Genomic DNA, 20,995 nt, shown 5'->3' on the forward strand with positions numbered 1-20,995 from the left:
ACAGCTGATTTCTTCCTGAGGCTTTCCTCAGTAGTTTAGGTGCTGGGCCAGCCCCCCTGCCCCAGTCTTCTGTGGTTCCTTGATTATCAGAGCTTCCTAAAGACTCGAGTCCCTTCTGAGTCTCGGCCCTCCACCTGACACAGGGTCAGCCCGGCAGGTGACCCGTCTCCAAACTGGTGTGTGTGAGAAAGTCAGAAAGCTCCTGGATGATGGAGAGCGTGAGGAGTTACTAAGTCGTGCGCTCTCAGGATGGTTGGTTTTCTCTTTTGCTCAGATTCAAACAGGCTCGAGCGACAGCTGGAGGACACGGTGACCCTTCGCCAAGAGCATGAGGACTCCACGCATCGGCTGAAAGGCCTGGAAAAGCAGTACCGTGTGGTGCGGCAGGAGAAGGAGGATTTTCACAAGGTAGTCAAGGAAGTGATCTGATGTGGGAGAGGCGTGAATGGTTTTGCAAGTTGTGGGCTTGGGCTGCGGGTCGCCGTGTTGTGGGGCGTCTTCCCCGGAGGGAGGATGATGCTTAGCGCCTCAGCTCAGGTGAGCTGCTTCCAGACAGCTCTTGGCCGTGCTGGGGCTGAGCAAAGGGCTTTTTCCAAGAAGGTGAGCTCTTGGATCTTGGCCGTGGTCTGCAGCTGGCATCACCGGGGATCACTGAGCTTCCGGCCTTCCACGTCTCGGTCAAGCAAACGTGTAACGTCTCTTGTTTTTTCTGTTCAGCAATTGGTGGAGGCTTCGGAGCGATTGAAATCCCAGGCCAGAGAACTCAAAGACGCCCACCAGCAGCGAAAGCTGGCCTTGCAGGAGTTCTCGGAGCTCAACGAGCGCATGGCCGAGCTCCGCTCCCAGAAGCAGAAGGTGTCCCGGCAGCTCCGAGACAAAGAGGAGGAGGTGGAGGCGGCCATGCAGAAGACGGACTCCCTGCGGCAGGAGATGCGCAAGTCCGAGAAGCTCAGGAAGGAGGTAGCTCTCGGCCGTTTCAGGGATTGTACCGTTGGGACCTTTCTGCCATCTTCATAAAACATCTTGAGATCTTGGGCTGAATTACACAAAGTACTTAAAAATCTTAACTTTTAGGCGAAATCAAGTTGGCCTGCCAGGTTTTTATCTTGCGTTTCTCAGGTCTCCCTATGTGTTTGCGAAATCACTGAGAGATGCCGTAGGGTGCTGATTTTTAAAAATTCCGCTTGAAAGCGAACTAACGGGTGTAACCGAAACATGCCGTGAGCGATCCGTACGGTGCAGTGTACGTTCGCGTGCCTGAGCCACACGTCCCTGGGGGTGGGGAGGCGCAGGAGGAGCGGGCGCCACCGGGCGCAGCGCGCGTCAGCCCAGCGGCTCGGAAACTGCTTTCCGGATGGCTGTTTGCTCTTCGACGTTGTCGAGACCCCCAGAGAGCTCTTGTTTGTGTCGGTCACAGCCTTCGTGTCTACGTGTTAGGGACTAAGACACTGTCTTCAGTTTAACACTAAACCCACTGCGTGTTAACATCGGTAACGTGTTTTATGAAAACTAACTGCCTCCCCCGTGTGGCGAGAGGAGGGGCAATCTTACCTTTTCCTGCTTTTCTCTGATACCTGCCTTAGTAAACACGTAGGGCGTCATACCTGTTTCTGCATTGGGTCCACCGTGTTACACTGTTTTGGATAAGGTACTTGAAGAAAACCCAGGTAATTAGGAAAAGAAGGGTCTTTTGCGCTTAGTCGCTGGGTCTCAGAGAGCATCTTTGTTTTCTTCTTGGGTTAGTTCACAACCCAGATAAGTTCGTAGTTGCAGGGGGAGCTGCAGACAGGGGCGGGTTCCCCCCAGCTGAGCGCTACTGGCCCCGCCCCACAGGAGGTGTGCCGGTGGTGGGGGGGCGACTCCGAGGCCCAGTCCTTCCACTGCCCCCCCACCCCACGCGTGCATGACCTGTCGCTGGGTAGATGCCTTCCTGTTCTCCAGACATCCAAGTACTTGTGTCACCCCTCAGCATCCTTTCTTGAAATCAAATGCCAAGTTTCTGATTTACATTAGAATTTAAGCTTGATTATTACCGACCAGCCGCTCCAGTTAAGTCTCAAATGTGTTTCTCAGCCCTCGTCTGGGGATGAAGTCTGACGAGGAGGGGAGGATTCTGAGGCCCTCGGGACTGCGCTGGCTGAGGGCCCGTCGGGGGGTCGACTACGTGCCAGTAAGCCACGGGCGTTCCTTTTGCAGCTGGAAGTGCGGCTGGAGGACGCAGTCGCAGAGGCCTCCAGGGAGCGCAAGCTCCGTGAGCACAGCGAGAACTTCTCCAAGCAAGTGGAGAGTGAGCTCGAGGCCCTCAAGGTAGTTCCTGCCGGAGGCCAGACTGCCCCTCACCAACGGTCGTGGCGGGCTCGCGGGGGGGTGGGGGCGGTCACGGACACAACACGGGTCGTGGAGAACATGCCATTATGACAGCTTTTCACTTTTAAAACCCAAGTTCCTCCATTTCTTTTCTTTCTATAAAAAGTCTCAGCTGCCTTCAGCTCGGGTCGTGATCTCAGGGTCCTGGGATTGAGTCCCGCGTCGGGCTCTCTGCTCAGCAGGGAGCCTGCTTCCCTTCCTCTCTCTCTGCCTGCCTCTCTGCCTACTTGTGATCTCTGTCTGTCAAATAAACAAATAAGATCTTTAAAAAAAAAAAAAAGTCTCAGGCAATTTATAGGAAGCCCTGGTAAGCTAACACCTGATACCTGCCATTTGTCCTGAAATTTTTTTTAATTAAGATTTTATGTATTTGAGAGAGAGAGAGAGAACGTGCTGAGGCTTGGGCACAAGGAGGGGGAGGGGGTGGGACAGAGGAGGAGGGAGAAGCAGGCTCCCCACTGGGCACTGAGCCCCACACGGGGCTCAGTCCCAGGACCCTGGGATCATGACCTGAGCCAAAGGCAGACGCTTAACCAGGCTTCCTTATCTCATGCTTCTAAATTTAGTGGAGTCCTTTTCTGGAAAAGCCCACATCCTGCTGCTGAAGTTGAAGAGGCAGGCTGGTGGCCCGGGCGGGGAAGCCAGGCACCTCAGAAGGGAGGGAAGGAGGGAGCGAGTAGAAAAGCACTTGTGGGGCGCCTGGGTGGCTCAGTGGATTAAGCCGCTGCCTTCGGCTCAGGTCATGATCTCAGGGTCCTGGGATCGAGCCCCACATCGGGCTCTCTGCTCAGCGGGGAGCCGGCTTCCTCCTCTCTCTCTGCCTGCCTCTCTGCCTGCTTGTAATCTCTGTCAAATAAATAAAATATTAAAAAAAGAAAAAAAGAAAGGCACTAGCGGAGGGAACAGGGGTGAGGACCTGGCAGGTTTCATTGTTAGCCTAGTGTGCTCTCGAGTGTGCAAGTCCCCATTCTGAGCCTGGGTTTCCTTGTCTGTGAAGTAGAGACGGTGGGCTCCCCTCTCCCCCGGTACACATCTCGGGGGTGCCTGTTTTTCTCCATCGTCCTTGCTGCCCTGTGGGCCTCAACTTCTGCTCCCTTGTGCCCGAGTGCTTGTCGCTGTCCAGAGTGACAGTCTGTGCTCCACGTGGCAGCCAGAGCGCATCCTGTCTTCAGTGCCCAGCAGTCACTTTCAGAGTGACTCTACCCTGAGGGCGCCCCTCCTGGCACTTCCCTTCCTGCTGACCGCGGCCACCCGACGCCCTCCTGTTGTGCACATGGCTCACTCCCAGCTCAGCGCCTGACTCGCTGCCCGTCATCTGACATGGGGCTTCGCGTGTCCGTGCCGCCTTCCCTAGTTGTCTGCTTTGTGCCACCCCCATTTTTCATCCCGCTGCCTCGTGTTAGCTGCCTGATGTTAGCATCTCGTTGCTTAGTTACTGGTTTGTTGTTGGGCTCTCCCCTCTGCCCCGCAAGAGCAGAGAGCTCGGTGCAACCCGGTTACCATGGAGGCGTCTGACACGTAGTCGGCCCTCAAAGGAATAGTGTTGCATGATGAACAAGCAGTGGGAGGAAGCTTTGAAGACCATTCGTGTCAGGGTGTAGAGACAGAGCTCCTGGGGTCCCGGGCGGATCTGAGCACATCCCTTCAGCAGGGCGGGTCCCGTCAGCCCCTGGGGCCGGATGCATCAGGTGCAGTGCCTGTCACTGGGTGGGCGGGCGATGGGCCGTGTGGCCCTCGGGAGGACACAGAGCTCTGTAATTTACTTTATTTCACCTTTATCTTCAGATGAAGCAAGGAGGCCGGGGACCAGGTGCCACCTTAGAACACCAGCAGGAGATTTCCAAAATCAAATCTGAGCTCGAGAAGAAAGTCCTGTTTTATGAAGAGGAGTTGGTCAGGCGTGAGGCCTCCCATGTGCTGGAGGTCAAAAACGTGAAGAAGGAGGTGCACGATTCGGAGAGCCACCAGCTGGCCCTGCAGAAGGAAGTTCTCGTGTTAAAAGACAAATTGGAGAAATCCAAGCGAGAGCGGTACGTGTCCATGCACTCTGCAGTATCGTGGGTGCGGGCTGGTGTGCCTGCCCCCGGGGGGCTGCCTCACGGGCGTCTTAACTCCTCTCTCTCTCTCTCTGCCTCTCTCTCTCTTGTACCTTCCCAGGCACACAGAAATGGAGGAGGCGGTAGGCACAGTAAGAGATAAGTACGAGCGCGAGAGAGCCTTGCTGCTGGAAGAGAACAAGAAGCTCACGGCTGAGAACGAGAGGGTAATCTGTGTCCCTGCGCGTGGCCGCCATGTCCTCGGTTGTGGGTCCTGGAGCCTAGTGCTTATGGGCGTCATGGGCTCGGTCTGCTGAATTGGGTGTTTCACTGGGTTAAAAGCTGCTGATTACCCCACACCACCAGCTCTTACCTCTCGTGTGCTAAGATCTATATTGAGATGTACAAAGTTAGATGCTCTCAAAAAGCCTACATTGAAAACTAAGTCGGGACAACATTTTGTAACGAACGCTTTCAGGCTCTTCAGGAGAACTTGGGCTATAACAACACCAGCGTCATCTTTGAAGGGCGCCGTGTTAGCTTCTAGCTTCCCACAGAGATTCCCAGAGCATACAAAAGTTTAAAATCTTAAAAAAAAAAAAAAAAGTTAAAAGGCACCAATAATAAGTTGTGCGGTATGATTGTTCAATTTCAGCTTTGTTCCTTTGTGGATAAACTCACAGCGCAAAATAGACAGCTAGAGGACGAGCTGCAGGATCTGGCAGCCAAAAAGGAGTCGGTGGCCCACTGGGAAGCCCAGATTGCAGAGATCATTCAGTGGTATGTGCCTGGGCCCGTCGGGCTCTCCTTGCCAATGCGCTTTCTCAGCACAGACCTTGCTGCTCTTCCTTAAATCGCTATCATCTGGGGGCCACAGTTCTGTGTGGCGATAGGCACATTGGACCAAAAGTGGAGAAACCGCCCCAAATGACTGACGGTGCGCGTCAGGCTTTGCACGCCCCCCGGGTTTGGGGAGCGGGAGGCCGGGCCTCCGCACGGCACAGCAGAAAGAGCCTGGGCCAGCCCTTGCCGGAAGAGGCATTCGTCTGTCGTGGGCGCCTGTTCCGCCTGATAGGACACAGTGTCACTCTGTCCTGTGGGAGGCAGGAACCTGGTCTCGTTTTTGGCTCCTCTTGCTCACAGGGTGTGATCCTCCTCTAGGGTCAGCGACGAGAAAGATGCCCGAGGTTATCTTCAGGCTCTTGCCTCCAAGATGACTGAAGAGCTCGAGGCCCTGAGGAGCTCCAGTCTGGGGTCCAGAGCACTGGTAGGCCTCCTCCTGATCTCTGCATTTCTATGGCAGCGGACTTCACTAAGGGCTTTCTGCTCAGCGCGAGTGCATCTTGTGCCGGGCGGGTCACGCTGGTCACATGGGACTTCGTGTGGCCAGTGAAAGCCCTGGCATGAGGAGCTCAGGGTCCGTGAGTTACCTGGAGTTAACAGGCTCTCCCGAGAGCGCACTCTCGCAGCAAGTAATCACCCAGCTCCAGGCTCTGGGGTGGGGGAGCCTCAGCAGGACGGGCCGCTGCCCTTCCGGAGATACACCGAGTGCACAAACCGTCTAGAAGATGAGAGGGCGGTCGTAGGTGCATTTAGCAAAAGTGGTTGATGAGACTCTTGTTGCAGAAGACTAGTATCGGAGGCTCGCTGGATGAAAGTGTCTTTCCTTTCTGTCCCGAGAAGTGTGTTTTCACCTATTGATTGAGGAAATCCGTGTGGGACTCAGGCATCGGAAGACTCACTGAGTTTTCTCTCCTTTGCCAGATTTTAGTGCAGTCGTTAGCGTTAGCATCCAGCTGAAGCGCCTGTCCCCATCCCTGCACCCCCACACCAGGTTATCTTCTCCTTATCTTTGCGTAGAAAACGAAAAACCCGGTGTTTAGGGAATACTTTAAAAAGGCCTATGAAAGTGGCATCCCCAGACTTCGAGCCCTCTTGAAAGTGGACGGACCACATTGGGCTCGGCAGGAACAGGACCCTGGCATCAGGCTGGTTCCATTCACGGTTACTCCGTCCTTCCTCCTTCCCGGTTCCTGTGGTCCTTCATCCTGGGCAGGACTAACTGATGCGTACGGACACAGTCTCTGAGCGAAACAGCAGAATGTCTCAGGATGAAGGAACAGTAAGGCCGCTGAGATCTCGCGATAGATCTTGGCGCATGAGAGAGTCTGGTGAGCTCAAGTAGAAGTTGCACTAGGATTTCAGTTTTATTCTTTTAAAAAATAAGAAAAGGTACGGCTCATTCTTTAGAAGATCTCTAAGTGAGAATAAACGTCACAAAATGCCCGAACTGAAATCGGGTCGTATGGACTTTGATAATATCTGGTAGTATCAAGTTAATGTTTAAATTAACTCATTATTAAATGTGATAATACAAGTTTTAGAGAAAAGAACGTGTTTGCCAGCATTTTGTTTGACAGATAAATAGCTTAACGACGTGCCTGCACCGTTGCATCTGCAGGATCCCCTTTGGAAAGTCCGCCGGAGTCAGAAGCTGGACATGTCTGCGAGGCTGGAGCTGCAGTCCGCGCTCGAGGCAGAGATCCGGGCCAAGCAGCTGGTTCAGGAGGAGTTGAGGAAAGTCAAAGACACGAATCTGTCCTTTGAAAGGTACCTGGTCCTGTGGTCCGACCATGCAGGGGGCCGTGTGACCTTGGGCGGCAGCTGATGGGAGGAGCTCTGAGCAGGGGGTCGTCTCGGGCACCTGGTAGGTGCTCAGGAAGAACGGGCTGGGCGACGGTCCCGATGCCCTTCACCTCCTGCTGGAGGGTTCCGCTCGGGTTTCCGGGGAGCAGTGTGAGTGGTGAGTCCGTAGCTCTGTGTGTCTGTGCGTGTCGAGGGCCGGGCTTGTCTTCCCTCTGCCGGGTGACAGGATGCGGCCGCTCTGGGCTTCTTGTGCACTGCAGTGCCGTTCAGTTCACAGCTTCAGGTTTTTCCTTTTAACCTGAAACTTTAAAATACAGGTTAGAGATGGTGTCCCCATTTGAAAACACTTTTCTAACTTCATGCAGTCTTAGGAACAGCCTTCATACACAACAGTAAATCCAGCCAGGATGGGACGAGAGGCCGCCGTCTGCAGACACAGCCTGGCACGCTCAGGACGCAATAATGACCAGCGCGCTGCTTTGTAGAAACTGGGCCTCCCTGCTCGGAGTGGCACAAGCCCCTTCTGAGGGGTGGGGACCTGGGTGTCAGCAAGGGCATCACTGACAGGATTGCGGAGTCACACATTTCCTTGGTTTGGGCTAAAAGAGTAATAATGGCTACCATTTGAATATGCTCCCGTAAGAGTTTTATTCTGTTAATGATGTGACCCTCCCAGCGGTCCCGGCGGGCTGGCCGTCCTGCAGCCACATTTCACAGATGGTGAGACAGACAGGCAGAGGCGCGGTGGGCCAGCCAGCACCCCGGCTAGTTCAGCACAGAAGCCCCTGCTCGGCTGAGGGCCAGATGTGAACTGCCGCGGCCTGACTATGGCCGTGTGACCGCATGGGAGCCCCAAGAGCCCCGGTGCTCGGGCAGTGGTCATGGTCTCAGGGGCAGCCCCCCATCTTGCCAGCTATGGAAAAGACGTTCAGAGGTTGTGTGTTCTCAGAGGGCAAAGGACTCCTCTGGAAAGAGAGTAGGAGTGTCGGAAACTGCAGGGCAGCCTTGAGATACACCTGCATTAACCATGATTTTTAAAATCCATGTCTGTTTATGATTCAGAAGTGTCATACTCTCCATAACGTGCCCAGTAGGCTCGCCCAGGCCGAGAGCGGGTCTGCACGTCCATTCAGCAGGGAGCCTGCAGTGTTCCAGCACTTTCCTAGCCACTGGAGATGAGCCCCTGCCCTCACATCCTGACACTTGCTGAGTCAGCGTGTGGATGACCTGTTCTCAGTGTGCTTAAAGCCGTTTATTTTTTATTTTTTGTTTTAGTAAACTAAAGGATTCCGAAGCCAAAAATAGAGAATTATTAGAAGAAATGGAAATTCTGAAGAAAAAGATGGAAGAAAAATTTAGAGCAGATACTGGTAAATTAAAATTATAAGCTTCTGAATTACTTACATACAGGCTTTTTTTTTTTTTTTTTTAAGAACGTGGTTTTGTTGTATGTTTTTTTTTTTTTTTTTTTTTTTTGGTTACGTAAAGAAACCACTTACTTCAAAGCCAAAATAGGGTATGTTCAGACATACCTTCCCCTTAGGTAAGCATGGGCTTTGGTTTAGCCTTGCCCTTGGACCTTGGAATACACAGCAAATATGTGTGTGTGTGTGTAAAGGTGCGCATCCGTATCCCCCTGGTGACACAAGACAGCCTGCTCGGGGCTCTGTTCTGTGCGTGGATAGGGCCACGGCATGCAAGGTGGTCCCAGCTCACAGCCACACCGCACCACGCTCTGCTGGGGGTTGCGGACGGTACTGGGCTCTGCTCTTGCTGTCACAGGACAGCCATATGTGTATGACACTTCCCGTTTCTTTGGGGTTGCCGGTTAGAGAGTGAGCTTCTCTCCACTCCTGCTGGATCCACTCCACTGCCCCAGGGACTCGAGCGCGTGCGTCCCTGCCTATGCCGTGGCCGCAGAGTGGCTCTGCGTGCTCAGGAGGCCAGAGGAGCCTCAACGTGGTCACGTGCACGTCCTCTGTCACGAGCACAACCGAGCACCTTTTGTATGTTTAAGTGTTACTCGTATTTCTTACTCTGTAATTTTTATGTGTTTGTATCTTTTGCCCATTTTTAAAACTTCAGGTTTTCTTCTAGAAGCGGTTCGTATATTCATTAGAGCCTTCTGTTTGTGATGGAAGTTGCCGATATTTTTCCTCATTTCTGTTTTGTCTTTTTTACTTTATGTTTATTTTTTGGGGTTTTGGGGAGTCTGTTTTGTTTTGTTTTTTACCAAGCATAATGTTTTTCAGTGCTTTTTGTTTTTAGTTTTTGTGCAGTAAGTTCATCAGTCTTCTCCCTTTCCTCAAGTCATAGGGAAATACTCCCAAATCCCCAGGTGTTCAAGTGAGTTGCTCGTCCTGTCCATGCTGGTACGGTCTCATCGGTTACGTCGGGAGTGCTCATTCAGTTGGATGGACTCTGATGTACAGTTTGGGGAATGGGTCTAGTTTTGTTTTTTTCCTGTGGCTAGTCGGTTGTCTCAAAGCAGTTACTAGAAAGTTCCTCTCTGTACTGATTTCATATGTGACTCTTTCCACATGAGTCCCCGGAGCACCGGAGTCTATCTCTGGATTTTCCTCCTCGTTCATTGTTGACTTGATCGTGATTAAAGAGGCTTTGGGGGACCTGTTTTAATATCTGGTAGTTCTTCTCTTCCAACCCCCTTTTGTAAGGATTCCTGAGACCGTCTTCCTCGGTGAGTCTCCGGACCATGACTAGAACATGACTAGAATCGCATCAGATTTACCAGTTGGTGTATGGGGGATTGATGTCTTGATGCTGTCACATCGTCCCATCTAAACACAACAGACTGTCTTTTAAACCTGCTTTGACTGGTCTTTGTTTCTTTTTTGCAGGACTCAAACTTCCAGATTTTCAGGATTCCATTTTTGAGTATTTCAACACTGCGCCTCTTGCACATGACCTGACATTTAGAGTAAGTGGTTATTTTTCAAAGTGATCAATGAATTGATGTTAAGTTGGAACGAGGATGACATGCTGTGACCCCACCCAGGGCCACCCACAGCTTTCTGCCTCGCACGGACCCGTCACTGACGCAGGTGTTCAGTGTGTGCGGTTAGATGCATCTGAGGTGTTCACAGGGTTCCCAGAGAAGCGTCCTCAGGCTAAAAGGAAGTTGATTAAGAAAGTGCTCCACGTCTTCGGGGAAGAAAATCTACACTGGCCTCTGGCTGTGTGCTGAGTATTTCAGGCAGTTTTGTGTTTTGTTTTTTATTTATTTGTCAGAGAGCACACAAGCAGGGGGAGTGGCAGACAGAGGGAGAAGCAGGCTCCCTGCTGAGCAGGGAGCCTGACGTGGGGCTCCATCCCAGCACACTGGGATCATGACCTGAGCTGAAGGCACACGCTTAACCCACTGAGCCACCCAGACGCCCGGGGCAGTTTTGAAAATACAGATTCTCATACTGCAGCTGATGAAGAATAAGCCAGTGTCATTATCCTTTCAGTGGCTCCTGTACTGGTTAGGGGCAGGTAGAGGAAAGGTGGTTTATGAGAGGAGTCAAGCCCCAGGTGCCCTGTCACCGACCTGCTGCCTCTGCTCTGGGAGTGACCCCTGCGGGAGCAGGTAGGGACTGCCCAAGGAAGCAGCTGTCGGTGTGTGTGAGCCCGACTTCGTCCCTGTGTGCGCTGTTAGTGGGCCCAGCACAGCCTTTCCCTCCTTTTTCCAAAATGCTAGAGGTGGACCCTTACTAGGGTCAAGCAACCCTTAAAACAAGCCAGAAATTAAGATAATGAAAGCCGATCACATTAATGGGACTTCTGACAAAGTGTCATTGTTTTTACTGATTTCCAGCTTTTTATTTAGAAAATTATAAGCCTTCAGGAAATTTGAAAGAGTAGTACAGTAAGCATACGGGTCTCTCTCAGCTGTATGACCCCATCTGTGTGTACAGACACGTCCCTGGACACGGTGGGGTCTGGTGATCAGGGGTGTTATCACATAAGCACACCGTTGCTAGCAGGCAGAGGATGTTTCACGCTGATGCCGTAGCAGAGCACGCACGTACATTTCCCCTGTTGCCGCAGCAAAGTCCTTTACCGCTGCCTGGCCTCCCCTTGTCAGGATCCAGCCAAAGCCCATAGGACACATGGGTCTTGGGTCTGGAACAGCGGCCCCCACTCCTCCCCCACCTCCAGCGTTATAACATTGGCATTTCTGTAGTGGCTGTACCAGCTGCCCTGCAGAATGTCCTATGTTCTGATTTGTCTGATAGTCCTCACGATTGGAAGTGGGTTGCACATTTGGACACGGATTCTGCCCAGGAGATGTTGGGTACTTCCCCTGTGTGTACTGGTGATGCTGGGGTACTTCCCGTGTAGGGTTGTTGATGCCGGGTCTCATCGTTAGGGTGAGGTGGTGTCTGCGAGAGCCCACCCCACCTTCGTCAGCACTGGGCCTTTGGGATGGCTGCTGGCTGGCTGTGTGCCAGCGGGCTTGTGTCTTTCGGCGGTCCTTGCCTGGGGTCGGTTATAACCAAATCAAGCAGGTTTGTGTTACTCCTGCCACCCTGGCTCATACCTGCTTCTGTTCATCTGTCAAAATGGTTTCTTAGAGGGGCGCCTGGGTAGCTCAGTGGGTTAAACCTCTGCCTTCGGCTCAGGTCATGATCCCAGGGTCCTGGGATTGAGTCCCGCATCAGGGTCTCTGCTCAGGGAGACTGCTTCCCCCTCTCTCTCTGCCTACTTGTGATCACTGTCAAATAAATAAATCTTAAAAAAAAAAAAAATGATTTCTTACCAAACTGGTGATGTTTGTCTTTTCCCTGAAGTCCTCAGTTTTAAGAAGCAGATAGTTTTACCTGGTCCCCACAAGCTGCTTCCTTCAGAAACATGCAACCTCATGAGGCCCGTGTGTCTCCCATCGCGGGAACGCCAGGCACGTCCCCACAGACCGAGGCCTGCCGTCCTCACCGGGTGGAGGTGGCCTGGAGAACCGAGGCTTTTCTGCAGGTTTGGGGCAAGAAGAGTGGTCCTTGGGGAGGTGGTTCCATCGTGGACCTGGACGGAGGCCTCTGTATCCAGCAGCCGGCACTCCTGCCATCTCCATGTTTGGCCTTTGCCCCTCCTTCCCTCTGTGGTTTGAGGACGAAGGACACTCATTGATGGAAAGAAAAAATCCTTGGTCAGAGTCTGGGTTTGTCAGGTGTTTCCAGACCTGAGAACCATCTTCTAGAAGTTTCTACCTTGCTTTCTCTGTACCAACACATCGTTAAATACTATAGTGTTGGTTACAGTGATGGAGTCAGTGTATTTTGATGGTTCTCGTTCCCCTCCACCCCACCGTCTGTCGCAACTAAGGACTCTGCCTCCTCCCCACATCTTCTGCCAGCCTCTCAGGAAGAAGTAAGCCACTGCCCGTGCTGGCCCCCCACCACCCTCCCTGTGTCCCCAGCTGACCTCAGATGTGGACGGCTCCTCATCCCTCATTCCCATGCTTGGACTCCCCAACCAGGGGAGACTAGCCAGGCCATCACGTGGCTGAAATTCACTTATCTCGCATCCTTTTACTTCGTTTGTCTAGAGATGGAACTCTAATGCGTGTACCATACCTTATTTATGGGAGAAATTTGCTTAGTTTGTTTTGGTTTTTTTTTTAGATTTTATTTATTTATTTGACAGAGATCACAAGTAGGCAAAGAGGCAGGCAAATAGAGAGGGAAGCAGGCTCCCCGCTGAGCAGAGCCCGATGCGGGGCTCTATCCCAGGACCCTGGGATCATGACCTGAGCTGAAGGAAGAGGCTTAACCCACTGAGCCACCCAGGCGCCCCACTTAGTTTGTACTTTGATGATTAGCTAATTCACAGAGCATTTCTCTCATGAGTTTGCTAACAGATTTAAATAGTGCGGTGCGTGGTCGTGTGTGTTCGTGAGCAGACATACTTTCCTGTCTGAATTCAGCTCCTTATACAGGAGCCTTGCTCATTCCAACTTTTAGGAAGTGTTTCCTGGTTTGCGTCACTGGGATTTCAGTGTGGAACACTAGATAAAGCTATAAACTGCTCCCATAAGAACCCACCAGCCACCTCCATGTCACAGTGCTCACGCTCATGGAGCACATGTATGTGCTTTACGCATGTCTATGCAAATAGTCACAGTCCTTTGTGAGGAAACAATTTAAGGAACACTGGAAATGAGGTCCTTTTTAAGTGGTTATAAAAAGAGCTTCAAATTAGATTCAAAGCTTTAGCTTCAATTTCAGTTGTGAAATTAACTTGGGAATCTTGAGTTCTTAGAACAAAACTTTGCCTTCCCGTGTTGTAAAACTTTCAAGGAAATTCTTACTTCTGGGTCATAGGCCCCAGACCCTTATCGACATTGTAATTTCTTCTTGGCCCCCGAAATGAGGCTAAAAAGTACTGGACTCCTTTAACTTAACGATACCAGGTATAGATAAAGTCACTTCTGAACGAGAAGAATGGGTCGGCGGTTTCCAGTTCCTTCCCCTTCAATAGAGGGTGGCAGGGAGAACAGGTGGTCAGGGCTGCGGGTGGAGGGTGAGGAAGGTGGCCTCTGGCCTTTGGTGATAACCTTGACTTGTCAGACCACGCAGTCCTCCTGTCACCACTCCGGTCTTAGAATGCCAAGGGCAGTGGTCCTCAGGGAAGGCAGCACAGCTGTGAGTAAAGTGGGCTCTGATGGGACGTGACCGGCGTCTGGGCCTAGGTCGGACTTCGGGTCTCCAGGGGGACAGACCCAGCAGTCAGAGTCTGACTTCTGCGGAAGTTCTCTCTTTCCCACTGTGTCTCTGCCTTTGTCTTCACAGAGCGGCTCAGCTGGGGAGCAAGAGACACAGGCTCCAAAGCCAGAGGTGTCCCCATCGGTTTCCGTGGCCGCAAGCACAGAACAGCAGGAAGTAAGCAGTGTTACCCTGTTACCCCCCTGCGAGCCCTGGGGTCCCCTCCTTGCCTATGTCCTTGATAGGCAGGGCCGTGCTCACGCCAGCGTGGCCCCCAGGCCTGCCACTCAGCCTGCAGCAGGACCCTCTGCCAGCTGTCAGCCCAACTGGGGTCTCAGTTATTGTCAGATTACCCGCTGGATGAGGCCTGCTCTGACAGATGTCTCAACAATGTAGGAGATTAAAAATGCCATTCATTATTAATCAGTTCGAGAGAGAAATGAATCCCAAGCAGGGTGTGACATGTAAGAGCAGTAGCGAGCTCAGAGGATGCTCACCTGTGCCTGCTTGTCCCCAGGACATGGCTCGGGCCACACAGAGGCCACCCGCTGTGCCACTGCCCACCACGCAGCCCCTCGCTCTGGCCGGACCAAAGGTAGGGGCCTGGCTTTGCACCCGTGCCTCCTTCTCAGTTTTAGAAGATAACTTTGTATAAATAAGACTGTTTCTGTGTGCACAGTGAGACCCTGGTGTCTAGTAATGGCTTGCTGTGACAGTGTGTGGTCCACGAAGTGTCAGGACCTTACCTCTCATTTTTTAAGAATTTATTTTCTTGAGAGAATATATGAGAGAGCACAAGCAATGGAGGGGTAGAGGGGGAAGCAGTCTCCCCGCCGAGCAGGGAGCCTAAAGCAGGACTCAATCCCAGGACCTGAGATCATGACCTGAGGCAAAGGCAGACACTTAACTAACTGAGCCACTCAGGCTCCCGACCCTGTGTCTCCTTAATTCAACCAGTGAATGACACAGGGTTGCGTGTTAACTGGGAAATTTCAGAATCAGTCTCCTCTTCTTCATCTCCCAGACCACACTTCCTTCTCCAGCAGTGACCACTCCGGTCACGTGTCCGCCATGCTCCTTCCAGCTGACATCCGTCTGTCTGTCTGCACTTGGAATGGGAAAGAACCATGTGGTTCGTGGAAGGGTGTTTTCCCCAGAGTAAGCAGAACGGCGCCCAGCGTGCAGTTCGGTACCTCGTCCTTCCCAGGAGTGTGTATGGAGGGCCGCACGCCGGCTCCGGGCTCTCGTGAGGAGGCCCGAAGTGTCTGGCTTAGCAAGCGCATGGCCTGATGCCCTCAGACGCTTCATTCTCCTCGAACAAAGCACGGCCTCAGCCGGAGACAGTGGGCCAGCTAGACACTTGATTTTGTTAGGCTTTGGGTTTAGATGCCTGTAGAGTTGGGGACACTGGCCTCTGGATTTGGTGTTGCCCACTCCCTTGCTTCTTACCTGTGGTCCTGTGGCATTTGTGTCCCCGAGTAATAATCCTTTCTTTTGGAGCTTTACACACTCTCAGTTCTGCGGGCTCCCAGCTTGCTCCTCTGTTCGGCTTCACGCTCCGTCCCCCGTGGTGGATCATGTGGTGCGCCCGCCCTCCCGACAAGGGACGGCAGTCTGTCCATGCCCTTGCTCTCGGGAACAGGGCTGCCGTGGGTTTCTTGCGCGACTGTGGGTCTCGCATGCATGTGCAGCCCTGGGTGGCGGCCCCCAGGAGGCCAGGCGCTGGTGCCAGCGCACCCCTGCCAAGCCCCTTGCTGTTTCTGGGAGCAGGGCCTCGCCCCAGGGGAGGCGTGTGCTGACTTCTGTTCTGGCTGGAGCTTGGGAGGCGGGTGGTCGGCTCTGCTCTTCTGTTATCACCAGGAAGGCACATGTACACGTCGGAGTGAAACTGCACATTCTCAGCTTCTCAAGGTCATGCCCAAGGCTATCAGTGTGATCACAGCAGACTGGTGGTCACTGCTCAGAGCCTGGCTCTCACCTTCTTGATGTTCTTCCTCCAGCCAAAAGCTCACCAGTTCAGCATCAAGTCCTTCTCCAGCCCCACACAGTGCAGCCACTGCACGTCCCTGATGGTGGGCCTGATCCGGCAGGGCTATGCCTGCGAGGGTGAGTGGCGGCCGCGGGGTGCCCAAGCGGGCCTGGGCGCACTGTGGGTGGGGGAGCAGTGGACACGAGCCGGTGGTGAGCCGGTGAGGGAGATGCTCTCTTTAGTGGTATAAATGCTTAGTTGAACTTTGGGAGACCACAGGGCCACGGGGACCCAGGTTATCTGTGGGCTGTCGGTTACTGTGAAATGAAATGTCTGCGGTCCTTCTGGAAAATCAGGAAGAGCAGAGAATAAACAACTTCATTCTCCTCCCGTCCTGTCATTGAGGGTAGGCGGAGGTGTTCTGTCTCTCCTGGCATCGTGGTTGGCCTTGGAACATCTGGGTGCCCCGTACCTCACTCAGTCTGTCAGCGTGGCCACCGCGGGGCAGTGTGACGGCCTGTGTCACCGCCAAGCAGCCCGCTGAAGTCCTAGTCGCTGCTCACGGTGGGGTGTGCTCTGCAAAAGCAGCTTTTTGTGCTTCTACCTGGCCGCAGAAGCCACCTCCTTTGTTCCTGGCAGGCCTTCAGATCGGCTGCCAGGACCCCCTGTCTGTCCTCGGAGCCACTGTTCTGTCACACACCCGCAGGTAGCTTCCTCTGCGGGTGATCTGGGGACGGAGCTGTGGGGACTGAGGCCCAGCTACCTGGGAGAGCAGCGTGCACAGCTCTGTGGCCACCGGTCCGCGCTGGCCCTCACGCCCTGTCAGGGCTCCCGCGTGCACGCGCGGGGGCCGCTCGGTGCCAGAGTCCCAGGGCTTCTGTTCCAGAAACCGGTCGCTCTGCTGGGGGGTCCGGGCCGTTCCCATGACGTGTGGGGATTACCGCATGGCCCCATGTGCGGCACACGCCCTCCCGTGGCTTCTGCTGTGGAGGAAGCAGGTTCTGACGGCAGTGCGCCTTCATTTTCCCAGTGTGCTCGTTCGCGTGCCACGTATCCTGCAGAGAGAGCGCGCCCCAGGTGTGCCCCATCCCTCCTGAGCAGTCCAAGCGGCCTCTGGGCGTGGATGTGCAGAGGGGCATAGGAACAGCCTACAAGGGCTACGTTAAGGTAGGACATGGGGAGAGCAGGGGACGGTGTGTGCGTCAGTTCTGCTGTCCCTGTCTTGGGCGTGATGGCCCACTGTCCACCGCAGCGCTCTCCAGACGACCTTTGTTGCTTTGTGAAGTCTCTGCTGGTCCTGGGAGGCCTCCCCTCTGGCATTCAGGCCTGGGTTCTGAGAACCCCGGAACATCCTCAGTCGGGAGAGACCCTTGCCCCATCTTTCAGCCACTTAAAGACAGGGTTCCAGAGCTGAGTGCTGGGTCCAGACGGCCTCAGAGCTACAGCATTCCGAGATGCTGTGTGTGGTATGGACACACCTGTTTGCCGAGTTCCCCACTTTGTCCCCTGAGTCACCTTTTATCCTGCGTGGACCCCTTCCTAGTCGTGCCCTGAGTCATGGGGGCAGCTGTCCCTGGAGAAGCAGGCCAACCATGCAGCAGCTGGACGGGAAGCCTTGGCGAGGAGGCTCCTGGGGCCCAGGGCCTGGCCTTTCCGGCCCGATGGAATGTTCTCACTGTTGCCCGTAGGTCCCGAAGCCCACCGGGGTGAAGAAAGGATGGCAGCGGGCTTACGCAGTGGTCTGTGACTGCAAGCTCTTTCTCTACGACCTGCCCGAGGGAAAGTCCACCCAGCCTGGAGTTGTCGCCAGCCAGGTCCTGGACCTCAGGTCTGGTCTGTGCGTTCTGTCCTGCCCCGCGAGCTCCAGCGGACTTCCGTGTTGCCCAGGATGGGCGTTTGTTGCCGGGTAGTCTCTGACCTCACTTACACTTTCACAGCCTCGGTCATGGCGCACTTCTGTAAACAGGTGTTAGACCCGTATGCTAGAAACTTCCCTGTGGGTATTTTTGCACTCAACAATTTGGCACATAGGTATTTAACGTAAGAAGACCACCTGCCCCTGAGAACAACTAGGAGATTCCCCAGAAACACGTTGCCCAGCCCAAGGTGTCGGCACCTGCACGTTCTCTCAGTGACAGAAATCTGGAGCCCAGGGCTCTGCCGCGTGACCCTCTCCCTCAACCATGGCATCTCTCACCACCTGCCTTCTGGCGTCCAACAGATGGGGCAGCAGAGCGCCCTCCCTCTCTCCCTCCTGGCTTCTCTTAGGGGTAGCGTCCAGCTCTGTGTTTCCCCACTTGTGAAGTGGGCACGACTGCGTGATTAGGTCGGAGAGGTTGTGAGGACAGAGCAGTTCTAGAAGGCACACGCTCAGCACGGGGTTAGGGTTCTTGTCTGCCTGTCGGCACCTGCCCTGGGCAAGAGCCCGGCACCTCAGTCTCCACCCCAGTGCTTGGGTGGCCCCAGCTGTGGCAGGTGCCCCTGACAACGGCTCCAGGGACAGCCATGTGGCTGGGTCACTTCCGCATCCCCAGGCGATCCTGCCTGTCCGTCACTGGGCACAGGTAGGCCCTGGCCTGGTGGGCGAGAGCCCACAGGCTGGCGGGCACGGGATGTGGTGTCAGGTGGAGCCCAGGATTCAGAGGGTCGACATGGGGCTTGCACGGCTGTTTCCACGGGTTGCATCCCTTCCCTTAGAAGCCGTCACCAAGCGGCCACTTGATTGGAGCCAGGTCTGCGCTAAATCAGCGATGCATTTGTGGCTGGAAGCATCTGGCACAGACTAGAACCATGTGGCTCAGGGAATGAAAGGGTTTTTACTCTCACGTCCCTTGTTACCGGAACACCTGTGGGGTTCTTGAGTCTGCGGGCTTTGTCAGCATAAGTGCTTCCTCATCACGCTGGAGGCGAGGGGCCAACCGTATATTCTAGAAAGTAGAGCCATGGAAGTATCCTCTCTTGGGAGATTTGTAGCATGGCGGGGTGGGATCAGGCCTGGCTGTGTGTTTCTTTCTGATGCTCCAAGTGTTCTGTTTCTCACCAGAGATGAGGAGTTCTCGGTGAGCTCGGTCCTGGCCTCAGACGTCATACATGCTTCCCGCCGAGATATCCCGTGTATATTCAGGGTACGTTTTCCGTTCCTTAGAGAAGTCTCGTTAACCCTAAAAAAGGAATCCCATGCTTAAGATGGAACCATTCTTCGGAGCATTTCAGTATGCCGTGGCAAGAGCCCAGCAGATATCTCGCTGCAGATGCCTTCCCTTGTGTGGGGGTCCCTCCTGCCCAGGGCCCTGTCTCCCCCATGTCACCCGCACTGCCTTCCCGCCCGCACCCCGCCTGGTCTGTCTGTGCAGTCACAGCATGCCTGATGCTAGGAGCCACTTCGTGGTCCTGTATGAGTGGATTGTGCCCCCGCAGCTCCCCTCCCTGGGACTTCCTGGTCCTCAGCTGGAGCAAACAGCAGGAATCAGTAGATGTGTCCCGGCAACATGTTCGTTGGCCGAGGTGGAGAGTCCCCCCCACCCCGCCCTGAGTTCCTATTAGGTGGTGTGGCATTAGGAAGCCTCTGAGCCATTGTGGGTTAAGAGTCACCCCCACCGTTCCACTGGGACTTTTTATAAACACAGGAGAATTTTCACTGACCGCAAAATGAAGTCCAAGAGTCCTCTTAACTGAACTCACCTACCCGCCCAGAAACTGCCCCACACGTGCAGTACAGAGAATTGCCATCCTCATGTGCTTAAAGCTGACCTTCTGCAGCAGCCTGTGACGCCCAGGCTCCTGGACGTGCTCGGGGGACAGTCCCAGCTAAGCATGTGTGAGCAGAGCATTTTTGTGGGCAAGTCTGACTTTCCCGTTTTGTTAAGTATAGTAAGATCATTCAAGAAATCGTTTTAAAGTGGACTCGCTCCATCCGTGTTGGCAGAAGCACAGTCTGACAAGGAAGGGATGCGGGGCGCCTGTTCATGGCAGCAGAGCCCCTCACCGCCTCTGTGGGTACCCGGAACCGGGACTCCGCCGTCACCCTTAGTACAGGGCAGCGCGGCCTCTAGCGTGGGGCGTCAGGGCCAGGCTGTGGGCATTTGTGTGCCGTGCTTTGTTTGTCTTATAGCTCTTTTCTTTGTCACGAAGGTGACAGCTTCTCTTTTAGGGACACCTTCTAAGACCAGCTCACTGCTCATTCTGACAGAAAATGAGAACGAGAAGAGGAAGTGGGTTGGGATTCTGGAAGGACTGCAGTCCATCCTCCACAAGAACCGCTTGAAGAACCAGGTCGTGCACGTCCCGCAGGAGGCCTACGACAGCACGCTGCCTCTCATCAAGGCTGTCCTGAGCGCCGCCGTCATTGGTGCGTGCCTGGTGCCGCGCGGGGCCGTGCTCGTGATGCAGGGGACGGCGGAGTGTGTCCGCGGGGGCCTGTGGGGCCCGATCTGCCCTCCCGCTGCGTGGTGTCTGCGGGAACGGAGTGCCTATGTCTGCTCTGAGAAGCGAACGGTGTGCGTCAATAGTACTGACGTCCGTGTGTTGTTCTTACTCCTCCTGCCGTGACAGATGGGGACAGGATCGTGGTCGGCCTAGAAGAAGGGCTGTACGTCATAGAGGTGACCCGCGATGGTGAGTGCCCAGGAGCTGCTATCTGCCCTCCCTCGTTCACACGCATGGGTGCGGGAGGAGGAGCAGGAACCCTGGGAGCGAAGACGTCTTCGTGACGTGTGGATTCCAGAAACTAAGGGCGAACAGCTGGGAAACGTCACCTGCGGCAGATAAGACAGATGTTCAGCAGATGTGTGTGGCGCGTCCCCTGGTGCCTCGGAGTCGGGGCTAGGCTCTACCCGCAGGTTCAGCAGAGCACAGAGACCCACCAGCACCACGGGTGGGGTGGCGAGTGGCTTCCTGCACCCACTGAGCTCGTGGAGGACAGGACTGAGGGGAGAGATGGGGACAGGGAGAGCCTCCTAGAAGGAAGATGATTTACTGAATTCCTCGATGTGCTGATGCCTTCCTGAAGCTTGTTTTCCTCTGCTTCAAAGTTGGGTATTTCCTTCTTCCCGACAAGAAAATGCAAAGTAGCCCCGTCTCCTCTCTCCACCATCCTGTGTCTCAGGAGAGAGACGCAGGCAGATTAGAACTGGCCTGCACATCCCCCAGAAATGAGGAGCTGCGCCGTGGTGGCCAGCGTTCCTTTCCTGCTGAGCCTGGTGGGAACACGTGTCACCAGCGGTGGCTCCGGCCGGCCTGCGCCCAGGGCTGTTGGTCCCTCAGGTTCCAGACCAAAG

General features: G+C 54.3%; 1 protein-coding gene across 2 annotated transcripts in view; it reads left to right on the top strand.

The window, feature by feature from the left end:
• The window catches only part of CDC42BPB (CDC42 binding protein kinase beta), a 97,103-nt gene that overhangs the window by 64,649 nt on the left and 11,459 nt on the right, over positions 1-20,995 (top strand). Inside the window, exons 12-29 of one of the 2 annotated variants that reach the window (XM_032839704.1) lie at positions 275-408; positions 718-960; positions 2,197-2,307; positions 4,153-4,397; positions 4,525-4,630; positions 5,059-5,183; positions 5,565-5,670; positions 6,865-7,013; positions 8,325-8,419; positions 9,908-9,987; positions 13,838-13,927; positions 14,268-14,345; positions 15,751-15,856; positions 16,750-16,886; positions 17,408-17,547; positions 18,763-18,844; positions 19,851-20,067; positions 20,271-20,333. In XM_032839704.1, the coding sequence (XP_032695595.1) occupies positions 275-408; positions 718-960; positions 2,197-2,307; positions 4,153-4,397; positions 4,525-4,630; positions 5,059-5,183; positions 5,565-5,670; positions 6,865-7,013; positions 8,325-8,419; positions 9,908-9,987; positions 13,838-13,927; positions 14,268-14,345; positions 15,751-15,856; positions 16,750-16,886; positions 17,408-17,547; positions 18,763-18,844; positions 19,851-20,067; positions 20,271-20,333 (2,307 nt within the window). The remainder of the gene's footprint in view (positions 1-274; positions 409-717; positions 961-2,196; positions 2,308-4,152; positions 4,398-4,524; positions 4,631-5,058; positions 5,184-5,564; positions 5,671-6,864; positions 7,014-8,324; positions 8,420-9,907; positions 9,988-13,837; positions 13,928-14,267; positions 14,346-15,750; positions 15,857-16,749; positions 16,887-17,407; positions 17,548-18,762; positions 18,845-19,850; positions 20,068-20,270; positions 20,334-20,995) is intronic. The other variant, XM_032839705.1, reaches the window with a different exon arrangement.

The sequence above is a fragment of the Lontra canadensis genome, unplaced genomic scaffold, assembly GCF_010015895.1.
Source record: "Lontra canadensis isolate GAN:19392208 unplaced genomic scaffold, GSC_riverotter_1.0 scaffold108, whole genome shotgun sequence".
Classification (NCBI taxonomy): Eukaryota; Metazoa; Chordata; class Mammalia; order Carnivora; family Mustelidae; genus Lontra; species Lontra canadensis.